Source organism: Mytilus trossulus, chromosome 10, assembly GCF_036588685.1.
Source record: "Mytilus trossulus isolate FHL-02 chromosome 10, PNRI_Mtr1.1.1.hap1, whole genome shotgun sequence".
In the NCBI taxonomy this organism is placed as follows: Eukaryota; Metazoa; Mollusca; class Bivalvia; order Mytilida; family Mytilidae; genus Mytilus; species Mytilus trossulus.
The window spans coordinates 12290714-12311592 of NC_086382.1; the positions used below are offsets into that span (position 1 = coordinate 12290714).

At 31.6% G+C, this 20879-nt stretch overlaps 1 protein-coding gene across 6 annotated transcripts in view; it reads right to left on the reverse strand.

Annotated features, from left to right (window-relative positions):
* The window catches only part of LOC134686863 (spondin-1-like), a 75555-nt gene that overhangs the window by 26111 nt on the left and 28565 nt on the right, over positions 1-20879 (reverse strand). For all 6 annotated transcript variants that reach the window (XM_063546681.1, XM_063546680.1, XM_063546678.1 and 3 more), the window contains exons 2-4: positions 14273-14376; positions 10464-10600; positions 1929-2002 (exon numbers count right to left, since the gene is read on the reverse strand). In XM_063546681.1, coding sequence (XP_063402751.1) covers positions 1929-2002; positions 10464-10600; positions 14273-14376 — 315 coding nt within the window. The remainder of the gene's footprint in view (positions 1-1928; positions 2003-10463; positions 10601-14272; positions 14377-20879) is intronic.

Below are 20879 nucleotides of genomic sequence, written 5' to 3' on the forward strand. Positions count from 1 at the left end.
ACCATGATATCATTTTGCAGTGTAAACCATTGCAGGCTAAAATTGGCAAGTGTGTCTCTAATTTGAGACACCTAAATTTATGTTTTTAATCCCAATCTTTTTAATAACGGTATATCTTCTTCAATATTTGGGTGGCATTTACACAATAACGTGGTAAAATTTGAAATTTTGATTAATGAGAATTTCTTTTTTCAATGAAAATATTTCGGGATGAAAACAACTCTTTGAAAGATCCTTAGATAAATAACGAGATTGATAAAGTATTTGTTTTTAATCTGAGATATCATGTCTTGACTAAGATTATACTTTTTATCAGGTGAGAATCGATTAGCTTCACCTTACGAAGTGACAAAGAGTTTGAAAATTTGATTATTTCTCGAGTAGATCATCTAAGAGAATTATCATCTAAAAACTAGGAAACCTATTGTTTCAATCTTCTCTCGCTTATTCCTTTTACGGGTCAATGTTTTAGCTAACCGATCGTTTACCTTGACCTTGTATTCATTTACATGTAACACGTGACAATAAAATTCATACGCTGAACATGAAAGTTAATGAAATTCATTTTTTTTCTTTTAAAAACGTTATTATCTTCAGTGATTTTCCTTCATGTAACCTATTAAGGAAGTATGACCGACATATTTTGTACTCGCAGGTTTCATAATTTTTTTATTAAAAAAAACACATAACAGTCAGATATTAAACAGTTTGATCTGTTATAGTTGTTACCTGTCGACTTTTATGTGTTTTGATGATCAAATAAGCATTGCAAAATAGTACATGAACTTCTGTATACGATATGCTATATGTTATCGCGCAATAACGGTAGTTTTTCGATGAAATACATTTTCCTTGCGGAAAACTTTTCTGAGAATGGTTTACTACAAGTTAGCACGAAAAGGTCTATATTTTTCGAGTTAATTTCAGTGATATTTAGACTATTGTGGAGAGTTGTCTGATTGGCAATCATACCATATCTTCTTTTTAAATATAGCACATTTGACTTGCCAAATCGTTTTGATGAAGGTTGTACCAAAATTTCCCGAATGCCGCCATTTTTTTGGGGTGTTGTTTATTTTTTGTATGGGGAGGGTTTACAAATTAATCACCTTCAACATATGTTTGCGATGATTCTTTTATTGATGAAACGGGAGATATTAAAAGTTCAAACATACATAACTGACAGCGTATTATACAAGAAAGGTTTTAATTGTGACAGTTTCTCCATATCCAGTGGAGAACAAGCTGGCAGCTTCGCACATGTTACAAATGGCTACAATTGTCAGTTATACCTCCACAAATTGAGAAAGACGGTACCCTGTCAGATATTTGATATCCATAATTAATTGGTGAAACAGGTGTGAAAAACGAAGATCTTCACTAACAGATTTATATAATTAGCTTATTTCAACGAGTGTTTGAAAGCATGGGGAACTTAACAACAATTAGAGAAATTTGATTTCCGTAATTCATAAACACCTGTAGGTGTCAGACCACCAATTCAATATCAATCTATTCAACCAAATTTTGCTTATTTTACAGCTTTCTCAACATTAGTTTAAATTCATAGAAACCCGGTATATCCTGAATTGTACATGTATCAACTTTCTACATTCCAATTTTCAACCGATGTTTAAAGTCTTCTAAGAAAGAAGTGACCTTTGGAACACAAGTACTGCTAAAAATAAACTCTGGTTTCTAGAAATCTTAAATTAGTATACTATTGCGCGCATGAATCCTCAAATTTTAATGCAAACTCGTAGAAAAGTAAATTATCTAACTATATTTTCATTTCAACAAGACATTCATTTCTGCAAATGTGATGGCTAGTTTAAGTAAACAATGACATTAAACGCACTTTTTTGTGTCGGAGAAGCGTTCTAAATTAGACTGAGTGAATTGGTTTGCAGACGCCGATAAACACTTACCATCTTCACATATAACTTTTGTTAAATTTCCATCGTCTTTAAACCAGATCTCTGGAGCCTCGACAACTGTAGCCCTGTTAATAAAGAGACCAGATCGTAAACATAGATTCATTGTACATCAACATAGAGGTTTTTACTTAATGCAAAAAGTTCAAGCGAGATGTCAAAGTTTGACTTGCTTGACATGCAATAGTTAAAAATACTTCAAACATATTCAATTTTTTATGTGTATAAATTATGTAATTGCACTGAAGAAACAAAAGTCACAACTCCCTCCTCACGTCCTTTGCAATGTCTTAAAGAGAGTTAAAGGTATTAGAGAGATAGCATAGCATTAACATATATATATATAAATACGAATGACATAAATGCATATTTCATTGCGATGAAAGACAAATTTCATAACGGAATTTTAATGATGACAGATTTTCCTCTTATCTAATTAATGAAGCACCGAATATATACAGAAGCAACCACGACACTGAGTAATTGCCCTGTTGGCTTACAAACTGCATTTGTTAATTAAAACAGTCGGTGACTTATCTTGTGAAAAAATGCAATGATTGCACGCAGCGAACAAACAATCTGTTTTATTACATCGAATTAATGCTTTGATATTTATTTAACAACCATTTAACTTCAAAAAACAAACGGTTTAACGTCAAAACAGCTATCTTTGTGGTATTGAAGCCAATTTTGCACGGAGTATTAAGAGCTATGTTTTAAATCATTTTGAAATTGCTTCCAGAAAAAAAATGCCAAAACGATTATGCAAAGCTATAATAATATCATAAATTCATTATTAAAAGTGACTGGCTTATACAACAAATGGTTTCCTCTGACTCTTCGCAATAAAAAAGTCTATATTTTCTAATGTCAGAATAAAATTATCTTCTCAGTTTTAAAAGTTTAACGAAAGAGGTTATCAAATTATCATTTGATTGACTTTATAACATATGAAAGATATCTTAAGGCCACATCAGAATTTTCCTTCGTGTTTAATGTATTTATATCGAGATTTTTTGTATTTGAAAATGTACTCTTCAGCGTGTCCATTAGATCTAAATTTTAAAAAAATACATTAGTCGGAAGCCAAGCCAAATTAAAAATAAATAAAAGTATGAAATAAACAACTGAGTCCAGACGATACAACCATATGCACGTGTTTTTTGTGAATCGAATATTTAGAATTTCACATAAAAGCAAGTAGAATTATAGATTATCGTTGATCATCTCAACGAGAATGATTTTCTCGCTTGAGCTGGAACAGCGAAAGTGAGAAAAGCAATCGAGTTGAGATGACCAATGATAATCTGTTTATCGCTATTTTACCTATGACGACGTTGTCAATTTCAATGTCAATTTCGTTAGCAACGCCACGTGGTCTCCTTAGTTTCTAGCAATAATTTTTCCATCTCAAGCGAGAAGCATGATATGAGAATTATCACAAAAAAGATCAAAGGAAAAATGCACAAAATAGCGATAATGTATTATATTGGAATCTATATCAGATTGTAACAGCCATCGTGTACTTTAAGACCGGAACACACGTTACGATCTGCATTATAAGTCTTAAGTTAACAAATATACATGGCTAATGCAGTATTTTAAACGATGTTTCGAATCCCATAAGATTATATCTTTAAGGATGGAGCAATGTTCTATACCCAGTACAAATCTCAGCTGGCCTTTGTAGGTTTAGAAAAATAAATGAATGTTTAAAAATGTTCAAAGTTGTTACAGAGAGGAATTTCGCTATTTTGTGTGTATTTAACATTTTTTTTTTTTTTTTTTTTTTTATGGGGCGTGTGTCAATATATAAGTTGCGCCTATGATTTAGTGTTCACATTTGAGAGTCTTTATATACGAGAACGTTTTATCCTTTTCAGCGTGTTCCTTGATTTACTGTATAAATTAAAACATTTAACCTTAAATTTGTCTTTCAAAGTGGATAATCTCCGAATTATTGATAATGATTCGCCTCATACTTTTATGTTTCGTTGTGCATGCATGCCATACATGTATGATGCAATGACAACGCTTTTCCGGATTTGTGGAAAGTAAAAAAAAAAACAGAAATATTTACGTTTTCAAAGGCATGTCTGGGTTTAAGTGATATGTATTTATTTATAATAAATTCATGTCATTCTAATTACATTTAATGCTGTATAAATGGTTATCGATCGTCATTAAGACGCCGTATATAACACTGATAAATGGATAAATTCTTTTTCTCAAACTTTTAAATTTATAAATTTGTTTGATGAAATTATAATTCCTCATTCCATTACTAATGTAAAATCTTACGCTTGACATATACACAGTTTAAATTTTATGTCATAGCTTTCTGATACTTTTTGTATATCATTGGTATTCCAATAACTTAATTTACCAAACATAAGTATTATATAGCTTTGTACTTTGATGGTGCGGTTTTAAAATAGCATAAATGTCAGTATTAATGTCAACTCTTAAATTAAAAGACCACCACAGCGACTAAAAAATAAATATCAAAAGTGGAATACAAATTCTGCGTAATCTGGTGGCAGGGGCCGTCTTTAAATAGGAACAAGAAGAAGGCATCGCTATGACTCTTATGCAGTTAAAAAAAAAGACACTGAATTATTTATTTTGGATTTTATTTTTTGTTAGGGGGTTGGGGTTTTCAAGTATAACTTCAGAAAATCCGCTTGGACAGTAAATGGTGGTTCGCTCCTCTATTATACAGGAGGAAGTGAGTTAGACCTCTAGCTGGGTATAATTTTAAAAAATGAGAATGGAAATGGGCTATGCGTCAAAGAGACAATTACCCGACCAAAGAGGCAGAAAACAGCACTAGGCCAAAAATTGGTCTTCAGCGGGCTTCAGCCTGAGCAATACAACAATGTGTACAATGTGACTCAGTAAATGTTAACATCATCAATAAAAGGTTACTAACCTTTCAACCTAGATAAACATCGATATACACATACTCTATTGTAAATAGATCTGGTATTTTTCAGATGCCACCCAAATCCTCTATATATTGCGGCCACCTATAATTTTACATGTTTTTTATGTCATGTGAATTGGCAATTTATCTCTATATCATTTAGCCTTTAAAGCAGAGGTTGTATCTTAAGGGAGCGATTTCAATTGCGTATGTCTATATTTGATAATAAATTTTAAAACTCTTTATATTCTTTCTGCGGTTTACATTACAGAAGGATTTTTATTATGTTTATTCTATGTCAATATTTTTCTCGCTATATGATACGAATGAGCACAGCATAGTCAAATGAAACTGATTTGTTATTTTGAAACATAAAAGATTACACAATGCCTTAGTTGGTGGCCAAAGGGAACCCTTGTGAAACGCAAACGTTAAGTTAAAGATCATAGTCAACCGCATACATTTCTTTCACTTGAACGAGGTAACAAATGGGAAATGTCCCTCTAATAATGTATTGCAACATTTTACAGGTTAAACCATAATATATAAACTTGTCAAGGTAACCGACAAGGTGTATTTATCTACCTGTAAAAACAGGTGTTAGTGAAATATTTGGCTCCATGTCCTGTCGCTTTTAACACGCTGTACTTAGCGAGTGTTGCTACTTTTAAGTTCTGTCTAAGTGTAGTTCATGCCCTAACAATACGTAAACGCATATGTAATCTTTCTCTAGATTTACTGGCGACGAGATTTTAAATGCCAAACTTTTAAACGTTCAATATTGGTGTATTCTCTTTTATCAAATTTTTTTTAAAGTTTGGCGTACCTTAGAACGAATTCTGTCATATTCTTTAAGTTATCAATATTAGAATAAGACTATTTTAAATCGAAGAAGAGTTCATGAAAATTCCACCGCTGTCGCAATGTAGACTAATAAATCATATATAGTTTATTAAATTATCACAAGATTGCATGTCTGTATAACAATTATCTTCTCGTTTAATATTTTTCATAAGTTTTGGCACGTTGAATTTAAATAAATGAATTACGAGTTCTTTCGGGTGCAGTTCTATTTTTCATGTTATATAAATGATGACATTTTTAACTGGATACAGGTTGATCATTAGTTTCATTTTTTAAACTTATTTTTATATTATTCAGGAATAAAAACATAAAGATGAACAGCTTCTATGAAAAAAACATAAAGATGAACAGCTTCTATGAAAAAACATAAAGATGAACAGCATTCATTGAATATAGGGATATATATTTACATATATCTCTATGGCAACCGTAGCATAAACGTGTCCAAATATTACATCATACATCGGCCATTACCGGGCCTTATATGTTTTGCGATGGATCCCTATTATTCTGTAAGCTGTCGTCATTCTCGTAGCAGATGTTGCTACAGTTATGCTCTCCAAGTAGGAAGTCTCACCCGAATAGCGTAACTAGTAAACTGCTTTAAGATGTCTCAATTTTAACAGTATATAAAATGTTGAAGCATTTATCGGTATGTTATAGGAATAAACAAAAATTTGTTCCTAGCACATGGGATGCCCCACACGCACTATCATTTTTTTTGTTTAATGGACCTTGAAATTGGGATAAAATCTCTTATTTGGTACTACAATTAGAAAGAGCATATCATAGGGAACATGTGTACTAAGTTTCAAGTTGTTCGGACTTCAACTTCATCAAAATTTACCTTGACAAAACCTTTAACCTGAAGCGGGACCGACGGACGGCCGGACGGACGAACGGTACGCCGAACGGACGGACGCACATACCAGAAAACATAATGCACTTTACTTTCGTAGGTAGGGCATAAAAATTGAAGACAATGAAACAAGCATCGCAAAGAGACCAAACGACAATGATAATAGCACTCATGATGACCTATAGGTAGCCTTATGACCTTTAACAATACCAAAACATATAAACTACAGAAAGGTGAATAGATAAACACAACAAACTTTTGTCATCAACTGCACCATATTCCTTAAAATGATTTAAATACTTAGAAATCGACAAGACAGCCATTGGCATTACGATGACTGATCGTTGCTCAAACATTTGATTTTGTTAACTACTAGTATTTACAAGATCTTTAATTTTACTTAAAGGCATGAGGGATAACAATAAAATCATTAGATTCATGTTCTGCAAGAAACGTTTACTATTCACTACATTCTTCTGTATTTCAGATGAGCCAAACTATTTTTCTACTGGTTCTTTATAAATCCGTTATCAAATGGTACTGGGGGACTTAGAATTAATATGATTACAAAATTGCAATATCATGCTTACTAAATTAGTATGCTTATTGACTAGGGCGTTTCAATATACATGCAGAGTTGACACTTATTTAAATGCAGATTTTCGCTGCAGGAATCAAATCCTCGTCTCTATTTTTGTGTCTAATTACAAAAATCCTAACGGTTTGGTGTTGTGATTCCGTATAACCGTGACGAAGGCATCAAGAGACGTCACTTCCTCCCAAGCAATATTATTGAACGCAATCGTAGCGTTAAATTTGAAATATTTCAGCCTGGTACATCCTAATCGTATCAAAAGTAAGTCATGGGTGATAATATAGTTTATGAATCTTTATAAAATAAATTGAAATCTTAAAGATATTTGGCTTCATTTGCATACATATTATTCTAAGACCACATTCAACTTTGAGAACTTTCTTTTCATTGGTCTTCTGCCAATTAATGTTGCATTTGAAGCATTTACTAAAAATAAAAATATTGGATATAAATAAATATGTTGGTTTCTATTCAAAGCAAATCGAAAGCAAAAGAAAAAAATGTTGCACTCGCTTGTAACATAATGCAAACCTACCGCAATTTCAATTTTACATTTCATTTGAATTTCATGTCATTTAGAGATTCAAACTACATTAGAACAAATCCTTAAAACAAATAGACCAAAGACATGGAAAAGTAGTACATAAAAACATTAGTAAACCAAAAAATATATATATAATATGGCACCAAAAAAACGAAACAAAAGGACAATCAGCAGCCCAACAAAACCCTACATAAAAAAACTTCTCTTGAACTGAATTTTAATGTGTGTATTGCTATGCGTTTTCTTTTCTACGTTGGTTAGAGGTATAGGGGGAGGGTTGAGATCTCACAAACATGTTTAACCCCGCCACATTTTTGCGCCTGTCCCAAGTCAGGAGCCTCTGGCCTTTGTTAGTCTTGTATTATTTTAATTTTAGTTTCTTGTGTACAATTTGGAAATTAGTATGGCGTTCATTATCACTGAACTAGTATATATTTGTTAAGGGGCCAGCTGAAGGACGCCTCCGGGTGCGGGAATTTCTCGCTACATTAAAGACCTGTTGGTGACCTTCTGCTGTTGTTTTTTTATTTGGTCGGGTTGTTGTCTCTTTGACACATTCCTCATTTCCATTCTCAATTTTATGTGTAACACCAACCGGAATTGTCTCAGTTCACCTGAAAGGGTAAGCAGGTCGATATCCACATGTCAACAGACAGCACATGTCTTGTTTCGTATGAAACGTACATATTCAGTAAAACACCCCATTCGGGAAAGAGGACGGGATTGTTGCATCAATTCAAAAGTTGTTAAAGTTATTTATAAAAAAAAACTATCTTCTCTGAAAAGCTTAAAATTTGAAAGCAACAAATTATACATTTACTTTTTCGACTAGATATAAACGGGTGATTTTTTTGTTTATCTATCTACTTATTTTAAACTGCACGGCAACGTAATTGATAGCATCATAGAAAGAAACGTGAATGTAATGTTTGTTTGGCATTGGCATGCAAAGTCAGAAACGCGTAAACCAAAATCTCACTTTCAACAGCTTCTATGATGTTTCTTACTAATTAATGAAAAAATGAAGCTTTCAGGGGTTTTTTCTTAACTTTTATGAAACCGACATCAACAGCAATATCCAACTTGTTGGAAAATTATTTAATTATTCTATCATAATAAACAAAAGTTTTTCATGTACACAATCAAAGACTGAACAGTGTGTGTGTTATGGTTCGGTGATGATGAATAACTCGGCTGCAAATGATGCAAAAAAAAACAAAGTGTTGACGGCTTCAGTTGTAAGACCTACTATAAGATTGAAAATTAAGTTTCTTTTACAATACATTTGAATAATTAACATTCACAACAAAAGATTTGAGCTGAAACATTTGGCACACCACATTTTTGTCATGTTTTGTATTATTGCAATTAGTCATCGGTCCAATCAATAACATTTGTCAGCGCATATTGTCACCAATTTGTCTTTACTTTCATTTTTTTTCCTCTGTGCAATTGAATTTCAATTTTTTTTAATTTGTTTTTAATCCAACAACCAAGTTAACACTTAATGACTCGATGGTTCAAGCACGATGGCAAATAATCTCGGTTAAACTGTTCAATATAGTCCTTGTAATAGATTGCATGATGCTTCCTTGAAACATTTCGGGAAAACGTTGCATTTTACCTTCCATTGCAGCGTATGACTAATTTTACCACGAAAGGGTCTAAATCAGACATACGGAATATATTAGATTGTTATGAATAACGATCAAATCGTGTTTCAGTTAAACCGGAAACGAGACATCAATAATAACATAAAACTTTAATGGATTATGAGAAAACTTTAAATATAATTTTTAAAGTTGAAAATGACCTATGTGATCTTTGATTAATGTAACGGACTACTTTTAAGTCATGGTTTCCAATGGGAAATTATAAATTACAATGTTGTACTTTTAAAACTGTTTATCATACCGCGCTAATTCTATCGTCTGCTGTTTACCGCCATATCGAATACTCGTTAATGTATGGAAATGTATGTTCACAATGCATAATTTTCAAATAAATTTTCAAGTCTTTTGTGCTACTGATATAAAAGAAGTCAAAACGTGGGTATAAATTTGACTAATACCAATTTATCAAGTATAAGATGTAATTCCGTACGCGTGTTGAAATGTATTTGTTTTTACCCAAAAAGTAAAGAAATAACGAAATATGTAATGACTTTACAGTTTTGTTTATACTAGATTACTACAAAAAAAACTCGGATTTTATGAAGCTTTTCTTTCTTAAGTATTTATCATTGAAATTCAAAACATTATTTACTTCTGTTACAATACTTGATATGTTCACATACGCCTAGTTATATTATATTTTCTTTTTCGTAATTCGAAGTATTTCCCTTTTTTATATTGCAAAAACATTATAAGTTCAATTTAGTGAATCCTCTATTGCATCTCGGACGATATTGCAGTGCATAATTTTCCTTAACGTTAAGTACTCACGAGAGATGTTCCGAGTAAAGAAAAATCGATACACATATTCTCGGAAACATTTTATGAGATACGTTGACCATCGAATCGAAGGTCATATAAAAAGTGGATTTAAGCAAGGAATAGTGTATTCATATATACAAATCCTTAATAGCAGCGCCTTAATCTCCCAAAATGACTCAAACATAAAAACAAATAACCAAAACATAAACTAGTAACTTTCGATAATATAAAGTAACCAATACATGTTTTCACTTATTCGACTTTTTCTAATTTGATTCATATTCTACTCTAGAACAACAGACATACCTGAATTCTACACATCCGGACCCTTTTTCTGGAGCCTGCCATTTAAATTCTAGTCCCTTCTTTCGCATGAGGTAGTGATGAGTGATAACGGTATGGTCACAATCAGAGTCAGTTTTTACTTGAGATTCCCAAGATATCTGAAATTAAACAGGGCAAGAAAAACATTAACTCCGTGGATTTAGCAATTGATACGCACAATTTTATTAAAACGTGTGTTATGGTACTTCTGATGATGGCAACATTATAAGGCATCATTGGATGTGTGAGTTTAAAGGAATATATGTTGCACGATTGCCGGTCATTGAAATTACAATAGATGTGAACTATGAAAATATTTGTTTCTCCCGCCTAAACTTCAGTCGTCATAAGAAATATATAATATCATAAGAGAAATAACAATTGACAACAAGTATTTTTTTTTATAAATAATAGAGGGTGTATGTTTCAGAAACAGATGCAACTCAGGATTATAACACTTTAAACTGGGCATATCAAAAGAAACAATTCAGAAATTATTTCCAAGTTTACAAGTACTGTATCATCTGCATTGTTACAATAAAACTTGTGTAGATGCAATCACTTCCTTCCATATAATATGTCTGGTACATAATTGACAGGCGTTACTTTCGAACTTGGTACAATCTAATAAATTAATAAATGAATCGGAATATTTGAAACTTCTGTTATGTGACAATCTAGGAATAAACGGAATTGTGATAATGACAAGTAAGGTGAATATGGTTGATAGGTAAACGTATGAATGTTGCTTTGCCAAAATGGACAGTTCACAGTAGGAAAATTAAAATCAGCTGTTTTGTTGTAAAATTTAGTTCGCAACCGACCCTCATTGTCAATTTCTGTGTGCTTCAAGACATAGATCAGATTTTAACTGTGGTATATTTTACGACAAAGAGACTTGTTTAGAGAAAGAAAATGTACAAGATTGCACAAAGCAAATGGCTAATAATTGTAAACATTCGGGTGCGGGAATTATCGCTACATTGAAGACCCATTGGTTGCCTTCGGCTGTTGTTTGCTCTATGGTCGGGTGGTTATCGCTTTGACATATTCACCATTTCCTTTCTCAATTTTATTCGTATTAAATAAGATTTTTTTTTTATTTATGTTGATTGGCAGAGAATATTGTGTTTTATCAGTAACACCATTTGCATCAAAAATACCAAATTAGTTTGAATAGATATCTGCAGAAAATAATTTTATTCAAGACTATTTATTATTTGCTATATTGAAAATTATGCAACATCTTTTTTTTTTTTGCTTGAAGATAATGAGTAAAATGATTTATCTACACCGAAACAATATAATAGCTTATCCTGAACTTATCAACCCTCTTTAAGTATTTCACTTTAAATAAAGTGCCTCTTTTATAAGATTATTCCATTACAGCATAGTTAAGGCAGTTATTCCCTTGATAGTCTACCCATTGTACGCTTTGCTTTGGTGCAGTAACGAAGTACACATTAATAACATTGTCACCTTGGAAACACTTATAACATAGACACTTCTCTCAAAGATTCGTAATAAGAAAGAAACTAGCTTATTAAAGCGACAATCACAAATGTGTTGTCAGCTTGGAACTCTTCAATCTGCTCTTTTAAACGGTTATTGTGCTATCAAATCCTGATTTCATAACAAATTTATGACCTGTTATTAGAAACTTTGTCTTTATTTAAGATTTTGTTAATGCACGGGCGGGGACATCCATTTTAAATAAGTCTTTCATAGTAACATTACGAGTTTACAAAGTGTTATCTTTATAAACGTATCAGTAAGGCTTCTAGATGCATTAGCCAGTAGTAAGTACCGTAGCACTTGTAAGTGCCGCACTTAAAGGATCTATCAATGAAGCATATTTCCATGTCTTACATTTTAAAAGTTGATAAATCTACAAAATTACAAAGAAAGTAAGGGTTTCAACTCCATCCGCCAAATTGGCTTTCGATGACATTTGTATGTTTAGGACTTTTTTTAAAAAACGTTCTTGATATGTTCACATTGTAATTCTTATTTTTTTAATCAAATCCTTTATAGTGTACTTAAGTATCTTTTACGTGTGTATATTGGGTAGAATTGTTTATTAAATAAGTGGTTCTTGTTACAGAAGTAACCCTTTTTTGTGGATGTTCAATTTGTATGAACTTATCTTTCGTCCAATGCGCAGTTTAATTGACTAATTGTCTACAAATCATTATTACAATTCATTAAGTAAGTTCTAAGTTAATACTCATGCTCAGTATATTGAGCCCCGAAACCAACGACGCTGAGATAGACAATGCAACAGAAGAGATTTTTTAAATTTTCCTATAAGAACTTTCCAATTATGTGTCGCCACATTCCAGGCTGCTTTGGAGTATACATCTCCCATGCAGTTGATACGATATTTCAAGGTTTTTGTTCTTATTGTTTAAGGCCAGATGCTTTAATTTCGTCATGCACTTTGTCTTTGTTGAAAATGTGTCTCATTGGCAATCAAAACTCATCTTTTTATCTTAATAATAATAACTCAGAGAGACACCGTTAAGTCTATAATAGTCTTAGCTTATTACTAATATGTCTCTTCTCTTTTTTTAATTTTAAGACTGATTATTAGTTTTTATTTTATTTTTATAGTGTAATAATTGTCATATATTAATCATTTGACAGTCGAGTTAATTAATTAGATGTAAAGATGTCACTATGTTACAAGAACTGTCAAAATATAATAATTGCTCTTATACCACAATTGATTTTCAAGACAAAATAACAGCTTCCGGGCAGCTTGTACCGTCCTAGGATTTTGTGTGGTACTAAATTATGTATGGTACACTAATATTGACAATCATATCTTATAAATTGACATTTATTGTTATAAAATGATACTAATTTGTTTATCAAGACATAACAATGTTGTTAAAAACAACACTCTGGTTGTTTTTATTGAATAATCCTGTTTTTGTAGTAGTAGTCTCAGTTGTCACCAAGGAAAGTGAAATTCCTATGGTCGCAAAGATCTTGGCTAACACAGCAACTTTGAAATGAAATAACATGGGGATTTAGACTGGTAAAAATCATAAAGCACGAATTTCTTAAAAGAGAGGTTACATTCCTTTTGTCACAAAAATATTCAGTCACTTTATTTAGCAAAGAAGCAACAAGGAGATTTATTTTTTAAAAATACAAAACGCCTATAAATCTCGGAGTTTACAGTAAATATAAATATGTAGATCAACTTTCACGTCATTAAAGGGATATTTTCTTTTGACATTAGATAATATCAATATACCTTAAATGGACACAACCAAAATTCTGTGTTTTTACCGTGCTAATTTAGATATCATTGAAAGTGCATACCCATGCAATTATAGATATAGAAGTAAAGCGTTGTGTTTGGGGTTTTTTTTGTGTCTTTTTATGCTAATCGTATCCATTTTATAGTTTTAAAAATACAAATAGGGAGAAGAAAAGCAAGCACAACACTGGTCCATGACAATAACAAAAGAAAACGACAGTTCAGAAGTCACTCCATTGAAGGAGTTTCAATATGTTTGTGTATTTTTCAATCAAAGCTCGATTTGGAGCTTTCTTAATTGGTGAAACTTAATCTTGAATGTTATTTTGATTTTCACTTGGTACAATAGATGCATTTTAACCATCATAAAAATTCAATCTTACCTTAGGTGCGCCTAACGTTTTAACCATCATAAGAATTCAATCTTACCTCAGGTGCGCCTAACGTTTTAACCATCATAAGAATTCAATCTTACCTAAGGTGCGCCTAACGTTTTAACCATCATAAGAATTCATCTTACCTTAGGTGCGCCTAACGTTAACTTTTCGTCTTTGGCCCCTTTTGGTACAACTACTAACATCAAACCCATTAACATCTGGTCATCGTAACTTCCATTGATCTTCACTGAAAATACAAAATGTATATACGTTATTCTTCTGCAGACTAAACAAACTGCATTCAATCGTTTTCTTCCAATTTTTATGCATGAGGGTTTGTGTTTGTTTTTTTATTCTTGTGAAACACTATCTCTACTATTCGGATAGAACATGTGTTGATTCACGATGGTTTTAGATCCTTTTTTTCATGAAATATAAGTTGCCTTCTTAAATTTTTGATGGGTTTATTAGTGTGGACATGTCACATATACTTTCTATGAGTAAATCAAGCGTGTGTAGTACTACATATAGTGTATGCCTTTTTTTATAATTAAGATATTTCAAAGTATAGCAAAAATACCGAACTCCAAGGAAAAGTCCGTAAAAACTGGTAACATCAAACGTTCTATACTAGACCATCATGAAGTTCCAATGGAATAATCAAAGATACATAGAACACTTTTGATATCGTGGCACCGCCGATTTTAGGACCTTTCAACAAAGATAGGAAGTGCTACCCAGTATAAAAGTTGAATTCCAAGGATCATTGTGGTGTTAAAAATATTGAAAAGTTGTCAAAAATTGAAATACAAACTCATTTTGCATGCATATCTTATTTACATACAAATATAAAAAGTTGTCAAAAATTTATTCACATGCATCTCTTATTCACAGACGATATCAAGACGTTTTGTCATGGATCCATTCCTAAATCAAAAATTATTACGGAAACAAGAGTAGCCCACACACACATGCATTTTACATTTTTCAGTTTCGTGTAGACAATTTTTAAACAATGCGGACGTTTCCGGATGATACTTGTTACAAAACATTAAACCGAATTCATGTAACTACAATGAAATGATATAGGTGTCTATATTCATCATATTTTATGAATGAGGTGATATTCTAAACGATTAAAACTTTAAAATGAAAGTGATTTTTAATGAAACTCGTGTTGTCACATTAATAAATGTATATAGTTACGTGTAAACATACTACACATTACATCTTTTATTCGGTCGCCGTACAGTAGGTCTTATGCCTAAAACGAGCGGAGTTAGAATATACGAAGACACTATAAGAAAAGCATACTTTCAAGTTTTTTTCAACACACTATTACTTACTTTAATAGCATGTTGGAACGCAAACATTGCGTTATCTGATATTTCGTTTTAATGCTTGAATTGCATATTAAGAAAATAGTTTATATATTCGAGAGTTTTATTTTTGTAAATAATCTTGCAAATATAAAACGGATCTTTTAATAAAGGTCTTACATGTCAAAGTATCTATTCTGACCAAAATTAATGAATTCCACATGCAATAACGTTAAGGGTCCAACGGATGAGAATTGGAATATAGCTAATCACCAACTACAGACAACAGGAAGGAAATACCGAATGTATAAATTTAAAATAGAAATTAAAAAACGAAATAAAGAAGACAAAAGCCGATCGAGGCAAAACAAATGAAATAAAAAAAATCGTAATAAAAGACAAAATGCATTTGAAAAAACCAAAGCGTTAAAAGTTTATAATGTGATTGCCGATTTCTATGCATGACTTTGGTCAATTGTTATTAAATCAAAATTAAAACTAGCTTTCTTCGTTATGTCTGTCTCCTTAAATTATTATAACTTTTAGCCACCAAAAACTTTATAAAACGTACTTTGGGGAAAAAATAGCGAAACAAAAACCGACACATTCGCCAAACTGTAATGGTATAACATAGTTTCAATTGTATTTTTAAACGCACAGATACGAACAAAAAATTACATTCTTGAGTGGCAATTGTCACTTCACATATGAAAATTAAATCATTCTTCAAACTTCGTTCCGTTTCATTAATCAAATTTCTGTTGTTGTCGTTCATCATCAAGTATATTAGAAAAGAATTTGTGTATTGCATATCTGATACTCAATGTTCTCCTCAATAACACGCTCTTCACTTTTTGATGGTTCATGTCATTAAGCGTCAAGAGCCTGTTACTGAAACTTCTTCATGAATAAAACAGATATTTCATAGAAAACAGAAGTGTATCTAGTGTGTAACTGTGCTGCTGAACAGGTCAGAGGTTATATCATTCGAAAGTTTTATTTGTTAACAGTAGGAAATAAATCCGCCCGTATGCTGTATCTTCCTACTGTTCCGAGGTTTAATGACTTGGACAATCCGTCAAGGATCCTACTCATGAATGTGTACTATTAAGTTAGGTTGTTGTTACATGTTACCGTATAAAATTCGCAGTTCTTGAATGTCAATGCGTCAAGAACTTATTATAAACTGGCATTAAAACGAGGAACATCAATAAAGCGTAGTCCCTTTTAGTAAAGCTTTCTCACAGTATTTCCTAAAATGTTGTCACATACAATCAAGCCACTATCCATTTTTTCCTTCAAGTTTTATTGAAAACAGCAAAAACCTGACATTATGCCGTAATGCAACTGGTTTTCATTGTACTCTGGTATTATCCACTGTATTAGACGTAATACTATTTAGAATAGTTGAATTTTAATTAGTGTAGTCAACTCGATTCCTTGTACATGCAATCACTCGAGTACAGCGTTTTGACCTTGACTTACAGGAAGTGTTGTCGTTACGTACAAACAACTTACGCGCCATTTAATAATTTTGATAAAAGAAGTATTCCATATCTTACCTATTAATCTGTGCTTATGTCTTACTCAAAGCCAAAGTTTTGATGAAATGTGAACTATTCATTACGCTGTCTGGGTGCACTTAATTTCTCAAATTTAATTGCTTCTATATTTTGACGAACATATTTTACGCAATATGTATCTTAACTCAATAGCGCATCATTTGATATTTATTATTTATAAACTCTTAAGTGAATAATTTGCAATGAAATTTAAAAAGTCTTTGAAGAATGAGAAATGTGTTGTATTTCGATCAAATCATTTAAAAATACATTAAAAAACTAATAATATTTATATGCTCAGGGTTAAATATTTATTATATTCAAGACTGACGTTTTTGAGAGTATAAATCAAACGATCTTTATCAATATATAGTTATATGAACTTTTGCATGAAAACATTTTAAACTTAATAACTCATGTGAATGTCTTACTCTAATAAATGTACTTATGATATATTAATTGATTGAGATTTAAAAGAGGTATCAAAGTACATTCCTTTTTTGGTGTATTTGCCCAAAGAAATATAACTTTGACAGCATCATTTGTAAACATATCAAGCGCGAACATTGCGGAACTGTTCCATTTATTGAATTTTTGCCACAACTCGTTTGAAGTCCGAAGAATACGTTGTTGAAACAGTTGTGTTATTTATTCGTTGGATGTGTTTGAGCTTCCTGTTTTGAATTTTCCTCGGAGATCGGTATTTTTTGTGAGTTTACTTTTTGATACGTAAAACTTCGCGCGCATGTCGGAGGAGAACTTTAAGTTATCTTGATTTGGTTTATTAAAGTTGTTTACGATACACTAACGGAAATGAAAGGTTAATGGGAAAAATCATTATAATTATATCAAACCGTACAACAAAGAACAGTAGAATAAATAGTATTGACTACTTGAAAAACCGCTATGTATATGTATACAGAGGTTGATTCATTTGGAACGTATATGGTAAAAATAAAGTTTGAAAAATTCTGTAAAAATACAGGTTAAGTTGTTTTTAAACACTATTTTTTAATGTTCCCTTTATTTATGGAAATATATTGTAATGGGACAGATATTCGTAGTTTTATTGGCACTATTAAATTTATATTTACAATACTGTCATTATAAAATATGTACGTAACTATATATAGTTAGCTATACTAAAACAAATCAAGAGATATGTCTCAAGTTTCTATGTTCAAAACAAGTGTTATCAAAACATATCGTTCTATAAAAATAATTTACGAACGCGTGTCAATACAATAAAATAAATAGGGTTCTTTGTAGTCGTCTGTATGGGTGAAAACCTGATTGTGGTCTTCAGACAGCACTTCACAATGAACATATTATGTCTTCATGGTCTGGGTGACCTGCTATAAATCTAATAGTGTAAATCGTATATAAGTATATACTGTCTATATATAAATATAGACTATAAAATGTCATTTCGTAATCTGATTTAGTTCTGTTTAAAATAAGATGCTACACTTTAAAAAAAAATGGTGTTCTGAACTTCACTAAGATGTGGTAGGGTATAGTTGCTAATGAAACAACTCCCCACCAGAGACCAAATAGCATAAAAGTTTACAAATATAGGTCACCGTACGGCCTTCTACAAGATTTAAAACCCATACCACATAGTACCGGATTAACATGGGACAGTGGTGTAACAGCACAACATATGCACAAACTATAAAAATCTGTTCAAAAGGGCTTCTTAACATCAGATTGACACAAAACAGAAAAACCAGTAACAAAAGCACAGACCGGATGTGGCAGTGTATTCTTACATCCCCAAACCAAAATTTCTTAACGATATGAGAGTATCAGAAGTTATTGACAATGTCGCACAACTCCTCCGTAGTACACTGCTTGATCTTAATGATCCTGAAGCAGATTTTGAAACGTAAACACAACTTCCTTACTAGAACACATGCATGTGTGTCCACATTGTTTTCGAACCATATCTTTTCACTAATGATATGACTATTTTGTAGCATTTCTATTAAGATTGTTGTCGCAATAACAAATTAGCACCTAAAATATCTTCTTATGTAATCTAAACCTAATTAAGAGTCAGTTGTATCTATCGTTGTACAGTTCAATCTTCATAGACTAGTACATATATACCAAAAAGAGAAGCACCAAAAACAAAAGATCTAATCGATTATGAGGGGTTTTTTTTAACATTAACAGCTACGCCTATAATAAAACAAGAGTACTTTTAAAAATCGATAATTTGTTATTTGATGAAAGACACCGAATAGAATATAGTACGAAGTATTCAGAAATGATAGATCTAATTGTTTTAATTGCTCAAATTAAACTACAAAACCGATATGTTTGCATATTTGAACATCTATTTTTATATCAGATATGCGTGTTCTCATCATTAAGCGGGCTTTTTAAACAAATAAATAGGACAAAGTTTAGTATTAATTGAGTCATTAAAATTTTTCGTTCTTTCTCCGTAGCATTTCACAAGTAGTCTACAAGTGCAGCGTGCCGATCTCAAAGAAATTCCTGAACATTGCCGTGAAAATCAAAATGATAAACGTTGAAAATAAATTGTCCTAGATGTATGTTTACTTTCCGGTTTAAAATGTGCATTGTTGAAATGACTCGATGAAAATAAAAGAATAAATTCGGATCAAACAGAAGTATTATGTCTCGCAAATATCTGCTAATCCCTCTAAATATAGGACGAAGAAGTGAAAGATATCGTTTCCCCGCAGAATATTTTCAGTCCTAATCTGGTCCAGTTTTTTTGTGACACTTCTATGAGGGTGTAATAGAGGGGATTATCTCAACTGACAGTCAACGGTAAATAGTTTGCTTTTTTAAAGCCTAAACGATACTAATAGGTTTGTACGTTTGACGCTTACGATACACAAATACGATGTGATACATTTCGATGAAATCAGAAGGCGCTCAACGGTAGTGAAATAGGGGTGCTTTACGCGTCACGGTAAAGACATTTTCCACCCTCTTTTTACCTGCATATCAGTTATAAATTGAATGTATGACTAAATGATAAAAGATTTCCTCTTGAAAGATTTACAACTGATGACATCAAAACTTATTTGAATCCGTACTTTTATTATTTACATAGGTTGTATGTTTCTGGTTGATTATAGATCACCTATTTTTTTGTTTATTATATCAAGTGTTGAATTTTTATAGAAATTATATAATTTCTTAAAGTTATGATTTACTCATCTTTTCAGAAAGACGATGATATGTTCTGAGTATTTTGTAAACGTGAAAGGTATAATTATCAAATACTTTCAAAGAACAAGGTTGCAAAGTACATGTTAAATTGACGTAAGTTTGACATAAGTCAGCTAAGTACGACTCTCAAATTAGAAGGTATGATGAGGCCATTTTCATTGTCCATTGAATTCGAAAATCACTTAGTGTTATGCATCTGTTAAATATCATTTATGAAAATATGTATCTGTATAAGCTTGACAATGAGAAAAATACTGATCATAGTCAACATGCTAGACGAGGATGTAATTATAGGTCATTCACCACTTATCATAATAATCAAAAACCATACTGTATAGTCGGCTATATAAAAAAGGCATCAACATGAAAAAAATAAAATACGACACATAAACAAACGACAACTACTGAATTGAACGCCAGCGACTTGGGACAGGAACATAATTAAAATACTTCAAAACTATATCAGAAATAGACATGTTAAACAATCAAATTTATCTTTATAAGTTATCATTGAGCTATTTATATAATCTTAAAAGATGTTTTCTTTAAATGGTGCTAGTTTCACCTTTTCTCCATATAGTATGCACTAGACAGAACAAACACATTGTGATATGCAATGTAAATTTATGAGATATTATATAAATATTTCTCAATTT